General features: G+C 42.9%; 1 protein-coding gene across 1 annotated transcript; it reads right to left on the bottom strand.

Moving 5' to 3' along the window:
• Positions 1 to 1,987: 1,987 nt before the first annotated feature.
• LOC129827880 (zinc finger protein 892-like) lies at positions 1,988 to 15,791 on the bottom strand. The gene is made up of 2 exons (XM_055889137.1): positions 15,658 to 15,791; positions 1,988 to 6,915 (listed from the first exon to the last, which is right to left on the bottom strand). The coding sequence occupies exons 1-2, from the start codon at positions 15,758 to 15,760 to the stop codon at positions 4,988 to 4,990; spliced, it is 2,031 nt and encodes a 676-aa protein (XP_055745112.1). The 5' UTR covers positions 15,761 to 15,791; the 3' UTR covers positions 1,988 to 4,987.
• Between the last annotated feature and the right edge of the window lie 485 nt (positions 15,792 to 16,276).

The raw sequence follows: 16,276 nt of genomic DNA, 5'->3' as shown, positions 1-16,276 counted from the left end.
CTAGCTTGTATGGTTACTGGTGTGGAATTTTTAGGATCCTCTCTGAAGTTCTGGAGACTTCAATTGACCCAGACCCGGTTCTGATAATCCTGGGAGTGTCTGATTCCCTAATCGGATTAACCAACCCTCAAAAACAACTCATCTCTTACAGTCTCATTTCGGCAAAAAAACTAATCTTGTTGTTCTGGAAAAAGAGGGAAGCGCCCACTACCAAATTATGGCTCAGCGAATTGGCAAACAATGTACACTTAGAAAGGATTAGATATATTCTGAACAATAAATTATCAACATTTGATCAGATCTGGCAGCCTTTCCTCTCTTACTTGGACCATTCGGCGCTGTGAACCACCTCTGGGCAGCACGTGCTGGCACCGCCACCCGAGCAGTGGGGAGGGGAATAAGGGGAAGGGATAAAGGGGGGGAGGGATTAAGGGGGGGGGGGGGGGGGGGTGACACCCACCCTCTTTCTTTCTACCTGTCCTTGTTTTGTATGTCTTGTTTTGTAATAATTGTTTTGTACTCAGAACTCTGGATCTTTTTATTTCTGTCTGCTCTTTTATGTTTAGTTAAAAATTGTATACCTGCCTTTCATACCTATACACCATTCCTGTGTGTGTTCAATAAAAAATATTTGAACGAGAATAATGATTAATGAATGTGATAATCAGTTTGATGTATTTTAGGAATTCTAAGTAATTTACAGATCGGAGAAACTGCTCAGTTGGACGGGAGCAAGAAGATGCTCAGATGATGAGATTATGTCTGGCTTTCAACATAACCACACATACTGAACTGACCACATGTTCCACCCTGGGTCCCCAATGTCTCAAATTCCAAAAGAATTCAAAACGGCTCTCTTCGAGAGTCTGAGAGATCATTTTTGTCAGGAAAGACTGTACAGGTCTACCACCTACTGGTTTTAACTGGGAGAAACAGCCTGTTTCCAGATGACCTTTACTTCTCCTGTGAACAAACCATGTCATGAGGTGAGGGTGTTTTAAAGCATTAAATCAACTAATCACATAACAGCAATAACCTTTATTGGGTTCACTGGCGATTTTGTATGAGAAAGCAAGTGTTTCACAGCACGATCAGCACCACACTGAATATACCTGAGTGTCTGGTATATATACAAGAGTTAGAGCACCTATGCCTTAAGCATGGAAGTCAACAACATTGAAGAGACCATTACATTTATATTGGAAATGTACTGTGTTTATTGTAAAAGGGATCACTTCACATTGTATTATGCATATAATGCAGTAAACTTTACCTGACGACTCACCAATAATTGATTTCCTCTGCTCTATCAATCGCTACATACATGAAGTCTGAAAGTGCCATCCTAGAAGTCATTTGAGGGACTTCAAAATGAGGGGCGTTGTGCACAACAAATGAGTCAGCGATCGGGTGGTCTCTAACAAATGTAACCAATCAGAGTGTCAAAGTTGATAATGTCTTCATGTAGGCTGGCTCTGATCTGATCTGACCTAATGTAGCAGGTGTAAAAGAAACGTCTGAAACCAGATCCACTACATACTGGTCTTGAGAAGAAAATAAAAAACTGTCGGGGGAGGTTCTCTTCTGCACTGTTCAACCAATCCAGTAAATGTGGAGGGAGGAGTTAAAATGGAGTGTCGCCTTGTTAACGTTCAAAAGTGGAAGCCAACGCATCGGTTTTTGGGACCAATCAGAACGGTTAGAATGTGTTCGCATTGTGGGGAGGGGAGGTGGGCAAATCCAGACTCATCGTGGAGAAGAAACATCAGTTGGTCGGAAGGATGTGGATGGGTAGCCAGGCAACAGTATGCAAGGACTAGATTCCACTTTTTTTGCCTTCACATTATGCATGACAGTGTCACTTTCTAATGTTTTACCTCTCAGAGTTACTGTTTAAAGAAAGAAAAGTATGATGATGCTATTTCTTAAGGTCAATTAATTTCAACATTGTCAATAATGGCGAAGAGAAAATATCAGACACACAGAGTTTCAAACACTTTGGTTTATATCAAGCCTGAAGATTTATGAATGACCTATGTTCACATTTCCAGTGAAAAGGCCAAAACAAGCAAATTCACCAAGGAAACAATTCAAAATGATGAGGGGTATAAAATTATTGATTAAGCATGGAGAACAATAAATTCACTCAACAAAAAAATGTATCATACAAAAGTGTAAGCATAAAGTTTGAAGGTCCCCAAGAACACAGTGGACAATGACCCTAAGCACACAGCCAAGACAAAGCAGGAGTGGCTTCGGGACAAGTCTCTGATTGTCCTTGAGTGTCTCAGCCAGAGCCCGGACTTGAACATCTCTGGAGAGACCTGAAAATAGCTGTGCAGCGACGCTCCCCACCCAACCTGACAGAGCTTGAGAGGATCTGCAGAGAAGAATGGGAGAAACTCCCCAAATACAGGTGTGCCAAGCTTGTAGCATCATACCCAAGAAGACTCGAGGCTGTTATTGCTGCCAAAGGTGCTTCAACAAAGTACTGAATAAAGGGTCTGAATACTTATGTAAAAGTGATATGTTTTTCATAAATTTGCTAAGATTTCTAAAAAACGGGTTTTCCTTTGTCATTAATGGGTTTTGTGTGCAGATTGATGAGGGGAAAAAACGATTTAATCAAAGACTGTAAGGTAACAAAATGTGGGAAAAGTCAAAGGGTCTGAATACTTTCCGAATGCACTGTTTAGAGTGCCCTCCATAATTATTGGGACAGTGAAGCATTTTGTCTTCTCGTCTCTATACTCAAAAAGTTTTGATTTGAAATCAGACAATGACTATGAAGTTAAAGTGCAGACTGTCAGCTTTCATTTGAGGATGCTACCATGATTACAGGTAATCCTGAATGAATCATGAATAATGATGAGAAAGTTACACATATCATACCCCCCACTCCCCCCCAAATGCTAACCTCCCCTGTTATTGGTACTGTAATGGTGAGAGGTTCGTCTTTGGGGTATGATATTTGTGCGACTTTCTAACTCATCATTAATGTATGATGTATTAAGGTATCATTAATTCATTATCATTAATGTAGAACTATTTAGAAACATATTTTATTCTTATTTACCAAAAAATTATAACACATTATTTTGCATTAATTTCTATTGGGCACAAAATAATCTGAAACACAACCAAAACAAACAGCAAATCCCCCAAAAAATGTGTAGTCACAAGCTTTATGTAGTCATTGCGTGCTCTGAATATGGGACCAAATATTTTACTTTTTACTACTTCAATACACATTAGTGCTCCCCTAAAATGGGGGACTATGTACAAAAAGGGCTGTAATTTCCAAACGGTTCACCAGATATGGATGAAAAACAATCTAAAAATAAAGCTGACTGCACTTTAACCTCGTAGTCATTGTTTGATTTCAAATCCATACTTTTGAAGTATAAAGCCAAAAGAAGAAAAAAATGCTTCACTGTCCCAATAATTACAGAGGCACTGTATGGAAAACCAATAACAACATTACAATTGTGTGTATCATCAAAGTTTACTTGAGGACTCAAATTAATGATCTTTAAAGGATACATATCCATCTTCAGAATGGGCACCACTATACAGCCAAGAGTCATTTTGTTATGGCATGACAGGAAAATAACATCCTGCAACATCACAAGACAAACCGCTAGGCAACAGTCCAGCCTGGCCTGAGCTTCTCTATATACAGTGGAGTTCGGAATTATTGGATCCCTTGACAAAGATGAACAGAAAAAGACTATAAAAAAAGAATACAAATACTGAACTATATAGTATACTAAAAAAAATGGAGATGTATTTTATACTAATACATTTGCTCAAAGAAAGAGATTGTTTAACATATAAAAAATCTCAAAAAGATAGGGATCAAAATTATTGGATCCCCTGTTTTTAATACTCCAGCACCCTCCCCTTGCTACGACAACAACACTGAGCCTTCTTCTAAAATGTTTTATGAGATTAGAGAACACGTTGGGAGGGATCTTAAACCATTCAGAATCTTTCCAGATCCTTGATATCCATCATCTGCACTTATGGAGTGCCCTGTGGTGGATCTTTGATGTTATGGGACTACATTTCTTCCACTGGTCCTTGGGCCCTTGTAAAAGTCAACGGCATCAGGAACTTCACCAAGTACCAGGACATTTTAGCCAAAAAACCTGATTGCCTCTGCCAGGAGGCTGAAACTTGGCCGCAAGTGGATCTTCCAGCAAGACAATAACGGCAAGCACACATCAAAATCCACTCAGAAATGGTTAATTGAACACAAAATCAACATCAAGTCTCTAGACTTGAACCCCATTGAAAACCTGTGGTTTGAATTGAAGAGGGCAGTCCATAAGTGCAGGTGAACGATTTTTACTAGACCGAATCGACAACAAACAAAAACAACAACAAAAAATCGGAAGAACCATGACTCCTTGAACTGACACCATAGGCATAAGCAACACAGCCATAACAGCAGAGCAGGTCGTGGCTCAGGGTTGGAATATCCACTGCAGTGTGTAATGCAGTCTAGTTGCAGTTACACCATCCCAGCAGCTATCTTAGAAATATAACTTTGTTCTGTGCTTCTCCCAGCATGCACTTCATAGCCTATAGTCTATTTGATTGAGACATGCCGACATGTGCGGCATCGGGCACACAGCGATATATAGACTTATAAGTAACTTATCCATTAACACTGAGAAATACAGACATTTCATCAATTACAAATAACAAAAAAATCTCCCCTGGACTAGATTTAAAAAAAAAACTACACACTCCTCTAGACTGAAATTAAAAAAGCATGACTCCACCCCATTTTCTTCCAGGTACCCGTTATGTAAATGTGGATCCATCCCTAAAATAAATACAAAAATGTTGCATACAATATAGCTCAGTATTTGTATTATTTATTTCATACAGTCTTTTTTGCTCATCTTTATCAAGGCATCCAATATCTCCAGACCCCACCGTAACATAACATTACATTACCACACAACACCCAGTGTTGTCATTGTTCATCCTGCTGTTCCTTCATTTGCTGTAAAGACCCATGCTTTCTGCCTATGTGATCCTCCAGGTACTTGCGACGGGTGAAGCAGCTGCCGCACACCTTACACTTGTGTGGCTTTTCCCCAGTGTGCGTACGTCGGTGCGCGTTGAGAATACTGGTCTGGGTGAAGCTCTTAGCACAGTCCTCACACTCGTATGGCCTCTCCCCAGTGTGCATTCTCATGTGGATGTTGAGGTACTTTGGGTTGACAAAACACTTGTTGCACTCTGTGCACTTCGTCTTCTCTTGCTCTGCCATATTTGGCCCCTCACTGCCCGACACGTGCAGCTTCAGATGCATTCGCAGGTACTCCGGCCGATTGAAGGCCATGGCGCAGTGTTCGCAGCTGAATGGTTTCTCTCCGGTGTGAATCATCTTGTGGCGGTCCAGGTGGGACTTCTGGATAAAATGCTTCCCGCACACATTGCACAGGTGTGGCCTCTTTTCCTTGTCCGTGTGGGAGTACATGTGGCGTTTGAGGTATGTGAGGTGGGTAAACTGTTGGTCACACTCATTGCATATGAAGTCCTTTGTCCCCTTGTGGTGAACCTGCATGTTGTGAATCTTCAGGGTGGTTTTGCTGCCGTAGTCTTTGCCACACTCCTCACAGTGGTAAGGCTTCTCCCCTGTGTGATGCTGAAGGTGCCTACTCAGCGCAGCCCTGTTTGGCAGGACCTTTTCACAGAAACTGCAAATATGAAGTGTTTTCACCCTTATCCTTTTCTCTATAGGTGGTGTGAATCTTATTCTTGGTGCCTTCAAACATGCGGCACCTTGCTTTTTGCCTTTCTTTTTAACAGTGACGTTTTCAGAATCTAACTTCATTGTCTTCTTGCTCTTGGGTCCTCTTTTTCTCTTTGCAGGTAACACCTCCTGTTCAGACTCCTCTGAATGGTCAGAACAGTGCCACTCTTCACTTAAGTCTTTAGGCTCAGTCTGGGAGCCTTGGTCACTCTCCTCACTTAGGTCCTTAGATCGAGTCTTGCCATCTTGGTCACGCTCTTCTTCATGTAAGTCCTTAGGCCAGGTCTTGGAAACATGTTTGCCTGATTCACCATCACTCTCTGTGTCGCTGGCCTCCTTGGGAGGACTCTTGGATCTCTTCTTTTTAGATTTCTTAGACCTCCTCTGTCTTTTTCTGAGGTTTGTGTCTTCAGCTGCAGCGTGTTCTTCCGTCTTGAAGTGGGCACTTTCAACTTCCACCACGTCTTCAGAGGGAGTCCTGGTTCTTACCTTTTTAGACTTGCTACGTTTTTTTCTAGGGGGAGTTTCTTCAGCCTGTTCTACCAATTCATAATGATCACTTTCAGCTTTGTCCTCTCCACGAGGCGTAGTTCTTTTTTGGGGGCTGCGCTGCTTCCTCCTCTTAGAAGCAGAGGCCACTTCAGTCTCCTCCTCCACAACTTCCTCCACCTCAGGCTCAGTCTCCGCTTCAAATACATTGAAGTCACTACATTGCCGCCTTTTTCTGGGGGAAGCCACCACAGTTTGTACATCTGACAAATTGTCATTATCCTCCTCCTTGCAGCAAATATTGGTCCTTTTCTTTTTTGAGTTGCTATATTTACATTTTCTTTTTGTGCTCTCTTCTAGCTGTTCACCAGGCTCGGCCCCGGAACAGTCATCACAATCCTTTGAGGGAGACTTTGTTCTTGTCTTTTTGGAGCTGCTTATTCTGTTCCTCCTTTTCGGTGGGGAGGCCTCCTTGTCGCTCTCCTCCCCAGAACCAGACACGGGAGAAAAGCCCCTCTCTTGTTCTTTTAGAACACTAGAATGCGTCCTGGGACTTTGCCTCCGGGAGTTTCTCTGAGGAGTTCTCAGCTGCCTCTCTGAGCTTTGAGGAGTGGCCACCTCCGGCTGTTGTTCTTCATGATAGGAAACCGGTTCTGTGGGAAACAGAATGGTGGTTTTAGATTTGTTTTTTAAACCTTATTTTTATCATTCCAAAGTTATGAAAAACAACATGAATGAAGGAATTACATTTTATTTTTATTTCAAATTGCCAATTGGCAACCCATCCCTTATGGGATTAATTAATCAATCCAAGATGGCGTAGCAGTGTAGACGTCTTTGTCCTGTCGTGTCCCGTGTCCCTTGTATATATCTTTTTACATCTTTTTCTTCGCATATCTTTTAAAAATACTTTCTTAAACCTCAACTTCTAAATACTCTCCTGCAACCCGCCTCACCCAATGTGGTGTGGATCTGCTTTTTTCTAAAGTATTTCTATTTACTTCTGATCTGGAATCCATCTACTGAAGATAGCCAGCTAACTGCCTGCCAGCTAACTGCCTACCAGCTATCAGTTAGCAAACCATTGCTAGCGGTCATCAGCTAACCTTTAGCTCGGAAAGCTCTCGCTAGTTCGAACAACGTGACTAAAACCAGAGCATAACGGACCTATTTCTCTCCATATCCCCGGATTCCTACCGCAAACTCTGAACATTTTCATCTGGATCTTCGCAACTAGCTAACCACAATCCCAGGTGACCACTCCTGGCTAGCGTTTCCATCCCGGAGCAAGCACCAATTAGCCTGAAGCTAGCCCGGCTAGGGCTCCTGTGCTACCACTGAAGCCCACTCCTGGGCTACAATATCCGGACCCCTTTACTGCCGGTACGGAGCACGGAACCCCGCCGATCCTCTACGACTGGAATACCGACATAATCTGCCCGAGGACTCCAACAGGCCCCTCAGGCGTGACGCCCGCTGAAGGCCCATTCTGCAAACCTACTAGGCCTGTTAGCTACCTAGAGCTACCTGGAACCCTACTAATTCCACGACTGGTCTATCGACGTCACCGCACGAAGAGGCAAAAACAGACTTCCCCCCCCATCGCGACGTCCCCCAAAGGCTAACTTGCCTGCCCCGGTCTGCTAACTGCTAGCTTATCTTGCAGCTAGCGCAGCCAGGAAGCTAGCACCAGTTAGCAAACACAATTCTACAATTCACAACCTCTCTTTCGCCATCGCTATCCGGCTTGGATTCTCTGTCGACACGACCACGTCTGGTCTGCAGAAGTGCCCTCAACCGGTGCCCTCAACCGGCCTCCGTCTGAGCAGACCCCCTCCGTCTGAGCAGACCACCCCCCCGGGCTACTAACTTTAAAAGCGTGCTAGCTTAGTGGAGGCCTCACTGCTCCATCTACGGCTGCCCCCTGGACACTATGATCACTTGGCTACATAGCTGATGCCTGCTTGACTGTCCATTAATTCATGGTACTCCATTCTGTTTATTTGTGTTTTATCTGTCGGCTCTGTGCCTTAACTCAGGATCTGTGTGTAGTTAATCCGACCCTCTCTGCCCAGTCGTCGCCATTTTTACCTTCTGTTGCTGTGTTAGCTGACTAGCTGCTCTTACCTCACCTGTTGTTTTAGCTAGCTCTCCCAATCATGACCTGCAATCACTTTATGCCTTATTGTATGTCTCTCTCAAATATCAATATGCCTTGCATACTGTTGTTCAGGCTAGTTATCATTGTTTTGGTTTGCAATGGACCCCGTAGTTCCACTCTCCGTACCTCTGATACCTCCTTTGTCCCACCCCCCACACATGCGGTGACCTCACCCATTGAGACCAGCATGTCCAGAGATACAACCTCTCTTATCATCACCCAGTGCCTGGGCTTGCCTCCGCTGTACCCGTGCCCCACCATACCCTGGTCTGCACATTATGCCCAGAATCTATTCTACCACGCCCATAAATCTGCTCCTTTTATTCCTTGTCCCCAACGCTCTAGGCGACCAGTTTTGATAGCCTTTAGCCGCACCCTCATCCTACTACTCCTCTGTTCCTCGGGTGATGTGGAGGTAAACCCAGGCCCTGCATGTCCCCAGTCACCCTCATTTGTTGACTTCTGTGATCAAAAAAGCCTTGGCCTCATGCATTCCAACATCAGAAGCCTCCTCCCTAAATTTGCCTTACTCACCGCTTTAGCACACTCTGCCAACCCTGATGTCCTTGCCGTGTCTGAATCCTGGCTTAGGAAGGCCACCAAAAACTCTGAGATTTCCATACCCAACTATAACACTTTTCGTCAAGATAGAACTGCCAAAGGGGGAGGAGTTGCAATCTACTGCAGAGATAGCCTGCAAAGTTCTGTCATACTTTCCAAGTCTATGCCCAAACAGTTCGAACTTCTAATTTTAAAAATTTATCTCTCCAGAAATAAGTCTCTCACTGTTGCCGCCTGCTACCGACCCCCCTCAGCTCCCAGCTGTGCCCTGGACACCATCTGTGAATTGATCGCTCCCCATCTAGCTTCAGAGTTTGTTCTGTTTGGTGACCTAAACTGGGATATGCTTAACACCCCGGCAGTCCTACAATCTAAGCTTGATGCCCTCAATCTCACACAAATCATCAAGGAACCCACCAGGTACAACCCTAAATCCGTAAACATGGGCACCCTAATAGACATTATCCTGACCAACTCGCCCTCCAAATACACCTCTGCTGTCTTCAATCAAGATCTCAGCGATCACTGCCTCATTGCCTGTATCCGCCACGGGTCCACGGTCAAACGACCACCCCTCATCACTGTCAAACGCTCCCTAAAACACTTCTGCGAGCAGGCCTTTCTAATCGACCTGGCCCGGGTACCCTGGAAGGATATTGACCTCATCCCGTCAGTTGAGGATGCCTGGTCATTCTTTAAAAGTTACTTCCTCACCATATTAGACAAGCATGCTCCGTTCAAAAAATGCAGAACCAAGAACAGATATAGCCCTTGGTTCACTCCAGACCTGACTGCCCTCGACCAACACAAAAACATCCTGTGGCGAACTGCAATAGCATCGAAGAGCCCCCGCGATATGCAACTGTTCAGGGAAGTCAGGCCCAATACACGCAGTCAGTCAGGAAAGCAAAGGCCAGCTTTTTCAAGCAGAAATTTGCATCCTGTAGCTCTAACTCCAAAAAGTTCTGGGATAATGTAAAGTCCATGGAAAACAAGAGCACCTCCTCCCAGCTGCCCACTGCACTGAGGCTAGATAACACGGTCACCACTGATAAGTCCGTGATAATCGAAAACTTCAACAAACATTTCTCAATGGCTGGCCATGCCTTCCACCTGGCGACTCCAACCTTGGCCAACAGCCCCCCCCCCCCCCCCCCCCCCCCCCCCGCTGCTACTCGCCCAAGCCTCCCCAGCTTCTCCTTTACCCATATCCAGATAGCAGATGTTCTGAAAGAGCTGGAAAACCTGGACCCATACAAATCAGCTGGGCTTGACAATCTGGACCCCCTATTTCTGAAACTGTCCGCCGCCATTGTCGCACCCCCTATTACCAGCCTGTTCAACCTCTCCTTCGTATCATCTGAGATCCCCAAGGATTGGAAAGCTGCCGCTGTCATCCCCCTCTTCAAAGGGGGAGACACCCTGGACCCAAACTGTTACAGACCTATATCCATCCTGCCCTGCCTAGCTAAGGTCTTCGAAAGCCAAGTCAACAAACAGATCACTGACCATCTCGAATCCCACCGTACCTTCTCCGCTGTGCAATCCGGTTTCCGAGCCGGTCACGGGTGCACCTCAGCCACGCTCAAGGTACTAAACGATATCATAACCGCCATCGATAAAAGACATTACTGTGCAGCCGTCTTCATCGACCTGGCCAAGGCTTTCGACTCTGTCAATCACCATATTCTTATCGGCAGACTCAATAGCTTCGGTTTTTCTAATGACTGCCTTGCCTGGTTCACCAACTACTTTGCAGACAGAGTTCAGTGTGTCAAATCGGAGGGCATGTTGTCCGGTCCTCTGGCAGTCTCTATGGGGGTACCACAGGGTTCAATTCTCGGGCCGACTCTTTTCTCTGTATACATCAATGATGTTGCTCTTGCTGCGGGCGATTCCCTGATCCACCTCTACGCAGACGACACCATTCTGTATACTTCCGGCCCTTCCCTGGACACTGTGCTATCTAACCTCCAAACGAGCTTCAATGCCATACAACACTCCTTCCGTTGCCTCCAACTGCTCTTAAACGCTAGAACAAACCAAATGCATGCTTTTCAACCGTTCGCTGCCTGCACCCGCACGCCCGACTAGCATCACCACCCTGGACGGTTCCGACCTAGAATATGTGGACATCTATAAGTACCTAGGTGTCTGGCTAGACTGCAAACTCTCCTTCCAGACTCATATCAAACATCTCCAATCCAAAATCAAATCTAGAGTCGGCTTTCTATTCCGGAACAAAGCTTCCTTCACTCACGCCGCCAAACTTACCCTAGTAAAACTGACTATCCTACCGATCCTCGACTTCGGCGATGTCATCTACAAAATAGCTTCCAATACTCTACTCAGCAAACTGGATGCAGTTTATCACAGTGCCATCTGTTTTGTTACTAAAGCACCTTATACGACCCACCACTGCGACCTGTATGCCCTAGTCGGCTGGCCCTCGCTACATGTTCGTCGTCAGACCCACTGGCTCCAGGTCATCTACAAGGCTATGCTAGGTAAAGTGCCGCCTTATCTCAGTTCACTGGTCACGATGGCTACACCTACCCGTAGCACGCGCTCCAGCAGGTGTATCTCACTGATCATCCCTAAAGCCAAAACCTCATTTGGACGCCTTTCCTTCCAGTTCTCTGCTGCCTGCGACTGGAACGAATTGCAAAAATCTCTGAAGTTGGAGACTTTTATCTCCCTCAACAACTTTAAAAATCTGCTATCCGAGCAGCTAACCGATCGCTGCAGCTGTACATAGTCCATCTGTAAACTACCCACCCAATTTACCTACCTCACCCCCATACTGCTTTTATTTATTTACTTTTCTGCTCTTTTGCACACCAGTATCTCTTCTTGCACATGATCATCTGATGATTTATCACTCCAGTGTTAATCTGCTAAATTGTAATTATTCGATTTATTGCCTACCTCATGCCTTTTGCACACATTGTATATAGATTCTCTTTTTTCTACCATGTTATTGACTTGTTTATTATTTACTCCATGTGTAACTCTGTGTTGTTGTCTGTTCACACTGCTATGCTTTATCTTGGCCAGGTCGCAGTTGCAAATGAGAACTTGTTCTCAACTAGCCTACCTGGTTAAATAAAGGTGAAATAAAAAAATAAAAAAAATAAAAAATTGACACAAACAAACATTACAATAATTCACTATGGTAATTAAATGATCATTCTTCTTCCGGTGTTCTCTGAAATGCACATCGCATAAAGAGTAAAAAATAAAACATTTAAATAAAGAAAAGGTAAAAATCAATACATAATATTAAATTATATCCCTGGAGCAGTACAATAATATACATACATATATACAGTTGAAGTCGGAAGTTTACATACACTTAGGTTGGAGTCATTAAAACTAGTTTTTCAACCACTCCACAAATTTCTTGTTAACAAACTATAGTTTTGGCAAGTCGGTTAGGACATCTACTTTGTGCATGACACAAGTAATTTTTCCAACAATTGTTTACAGACAGATTATTTCACTTATAATTCACTGTATCACAATTCCAGTTGGTCAGAAGTTTACATACACTAAGTTGACTGTGCCTTTAAACAGCTTGTAAAATTCCAGAAAATGATGTCATGGCTTTAGAAGCTTCCGAATATCTATATACACAGTAAAACGGTGCCTATATTGACATAACCTGAAAGGCCGCTCAGCAAGGAAGAAGCCACTGCTCCAAAACCATCATAAAAAAAGCCAGACTACGATTTGCAACTGCACATGGGGACAAAGATCGTACTTTTTTGGAGAAATGTCCTCTGGTCTGATGAAACAAAAATAGAACTGACCATCATTATGTTTGCAGGAAAAAGGGGGAGGCTTGCAAGCCAAAGAACACCATCCCAACCGTGAAGCATGGGGGTGGCAGCATCATGTTGTGCTTTGCTGCAGGAGGGACTGGTGTACATCACAAAACTGATGGCATCATGAGGTAGGAAAATTATGTGGATATATTGAAGCAACATCTCAAGACATCAGTCAGGAAGTTAAAGCTTGGTCGCAAATGGGTCTTCCAAATGGACAATGACCCCAAGCATACTTCCAAAGTTGTGGCAAAATGGCTTAAAGACAACAAAGTCAAGGTATTGGAGTGGCCATCAAAAAGCCCTGACCTCAATCCCAAAGAAAATCTGTGGGCAGAACTGAAAAAGCATGTGCGAGGAAGGAGCCCTACAAACCTGACTCAGTTACACCAGCTCTATCAGGAGGAATGGGCCAAAATTCACCCACCTTATTGTGGGAAGCTTGTGGAAGGCTACCCGAAAAGTTTGACCCAAGTTAAACAAGTTGAAGGCAATGCTACCAATTACTAATTGATGCATGTAAACTTCTGACCCACTGGGAATGTGATGAAAGAAATAAAAGCTGAAATAAATAATTATCTCTACTATTATTCTGACATTTCACATTCTTAAAATAAAGTGACGATCATAACTGACTTAAAACAGGGAATTTTTACTAGGATTAAATGTCAGGAATTGTGAAAAACTGAGTTTAAATGTATTTGGCTAAGGTGTATGTAAACTCAGACTTCAACTGTACATAAACTGTATATATACACATACACACATACATAACATATACAGATAAATAAATACAGAAAACAAAGAAACAGAAGTCACTTGAACCCAGTCTGGCACAAAGAGAAGATTCATATGGGAGACAAACCTATACATAATCTATATACACACACGCCATTAACCACATAGAAGATACATATTTTTATAAGTTAATTACAGGTAGCCCTTTTTCTTTTATTCCAGGCTTCATCTAAATATTCTCGCAAACAAAAATACACAATGGACAACAACAAAAAAACATTTCAATTTTTACTCATCGCTCAGCCACCTAATGCCAGGATATATCTGGTGTGCTTTCTGGAATAAGAGCAAGTGTATATCGTGGTAGAAAGGGCAATAGAGGATAAAATGCGTTTCATTCTCTATTTCTTTGAGGTCACAATAGTTACATAGTGTTTCCTCTTCCATTTCACCACAATACTGACCTGTTTCAATACGCAGATGCAATATCCCTGATCTGACCTGTGCACATAGCGATCTCTTGCTTTTAGGTAGGTTATACATAATATATCTCTCACACACCAATACACCCTTAATCAAACAAAAGGTTCTCAATTTGGGTTTTTGATTCATTTCCACCCATTTTAACCCCCCATATTGCATCAACAGTTGTTTTTTAATCATATGTATGTCTCCCTTAATTTGGTTTTCGTACAGATGTTCACAGTCAGACTTGAAAAAGGTCGGACATTTCAGTTGCCCAGGCGCCACCAATGGATAGATCCCATAAAAAAAACTTTACTAGCTATTCTGGCAGTTGGCATATCCAACAGTCTATTCTATAGTCTCACCATACACACCTTCCATCTCACCTCACAGTGTTCCCAGCCCATGTCCCCAGTTAGTACAGGTGCAAACTTGTGGACAGCTAAAAAGTAACGTACTGCTCTGTTATGAACATGTTCGTTTTTAAAACACGACAATCCTGCTGAATAGTCCAGAACAGGACACACACATGTCTGATACAGTTTGGAATACTTAGCATAACCAATATCTGTGTTTCTGTTTCTGTTTTTCCTATGACTCCCCCAAGAGCTCTACTTCCTGAGTCGGGCTGACGTTCCGGAGAGACAGGTAATATGTTCATCAATAAAAAGACCCAAATATTTATAATTGCTAGTAAACTCAGGAAGGTCTTCACCAAAACAAAACTGAAAAACACTTCTCTTAGTACCTGGTTTTATAAAATGCCTTATCTGTGTTGTTGTCAACAAGTTGTAAAAAACATTTATCATTCTAAGATTATTTCTGGAACATCTCTATCAATACGGGATTTGCAGAGTTGTATAAAACATGGCGATAAAAATATCTTTATTTTTAATGGTTATTGAAGATATTATTTAATATGAGTGTAAACTGCATGGTGGAGAGAGCATTATGCTGTCAGTTTGCAGTGTAGAGTAGAATAAAATACAACATTTAGCTTCTATGGACTAAATGTGTTGTATTTCTCATTAGGTTTTCCAAGGATAATTATACAGAAACTGTTCCTAACAAGAATCCCCAATGAAGTTATGATGTATCAATGTAGGCCTTAGGACTCACTAAGGTTGACCAGATGTGTGTGTAGGGAATCAAAAGGTTGGATTCTTTCTCATAGCCATATAGCCTATGCCTCTGTGCTGTTCTATCAGGTACTATAAACTGGGTGGTTCGAGCCCTGAATGCTGATTGGCTGACACCAGTGGTATATTAGACCTTATACCACTGGTATGACAAAACACGTATTTTTACTGCTCTCATTACGTTGGTAAACAGTTTATAATAGCAATAAGGCACATCGGGGGTTTGTGGTATATGGCCAATATACCACGTCTAAGGGCTGTGTCCAGGCACTCCGCGTTGCGTCTGGTGGAAGAACAAACCTTTCGCTGTCGTATATTGGCCATATACCACAAACCCCCGATGTGCCTTACTGCTTATTTAGCTCACGCTGCAGCGTAAGCTTTAAAACCCTACTTGCAGTCATTGCCTGCTTGCCTGATGATTCTGCATTTGATGAAACACAAAGCAGCTAATAGCTATCTTGTAACGTTAACATTTTATGGATACTTTAGCGAGCCACTTACTTCTTTTCGACCTCCGTGTAGCAGATTTATTCGAAATAGTTTTTACAATATCGGTAAGGTATAATTTCATAAACTTCCACTCTACCTGCTCACTATCGCCCATTGTTGTCAACTAGCTACCAGGCTAGCGACAAGACGTGAGGAAAGCAGGGGAAAAATTCAAAATAAAAGTCCCCCACGTAGTAGAAACGTGTTAATAACCTGTATTTATTCATGATATATGAAAAATAATGGTCAAAACATTAACAATGATTCATATTTGTTCATATTTAAGTGTCATTTGCATTAAATTGTGGGTTTAAAACATGTCCCAAGGTCAAATAAAGAATAACACATTTCTGCATACAGCACATACAAATATTGCACTGTACAGGAATAACTATAGATAGTGTGTCCATAAAACCAGTCTACTCACTACAATCCCTAGAATACAAAACAGACGAGTTTGAACAAAAAGCTAGGTCATAAGAAATGTTGCTGGCCCCTCCATAGCCGCCAATGCAATTCACTGTATATGAAATACTGTACACATTGGACTGTAGAGAAAAAACTGAACTACGTGTCTGAGATAAACGTTAGGGGGGAAGGGGATACTCAGTCAGGTCTCTACTAACTAGTT

Source organism: Salvelinus fontinalis, chromosome 29 (genome assembly GCF_029448725.1).
Source record: "Salvelinus fontinalis isolate EN_2023a chromosome 29, ASM2944872v1, whole genome shotgun sequence".
Lineage (NCBI taxonomy): Eukaryota > Metazoa > Chordata > Actinopteri > Salmoniformes > Salmonidae > Salvelinus > Salvelinus fontinalis.
The sequence above is the reverse complement of the archived record's forward strand: the minus strand, read 5'-3'. Positions and strand labels throughout refer to the sequence as shown.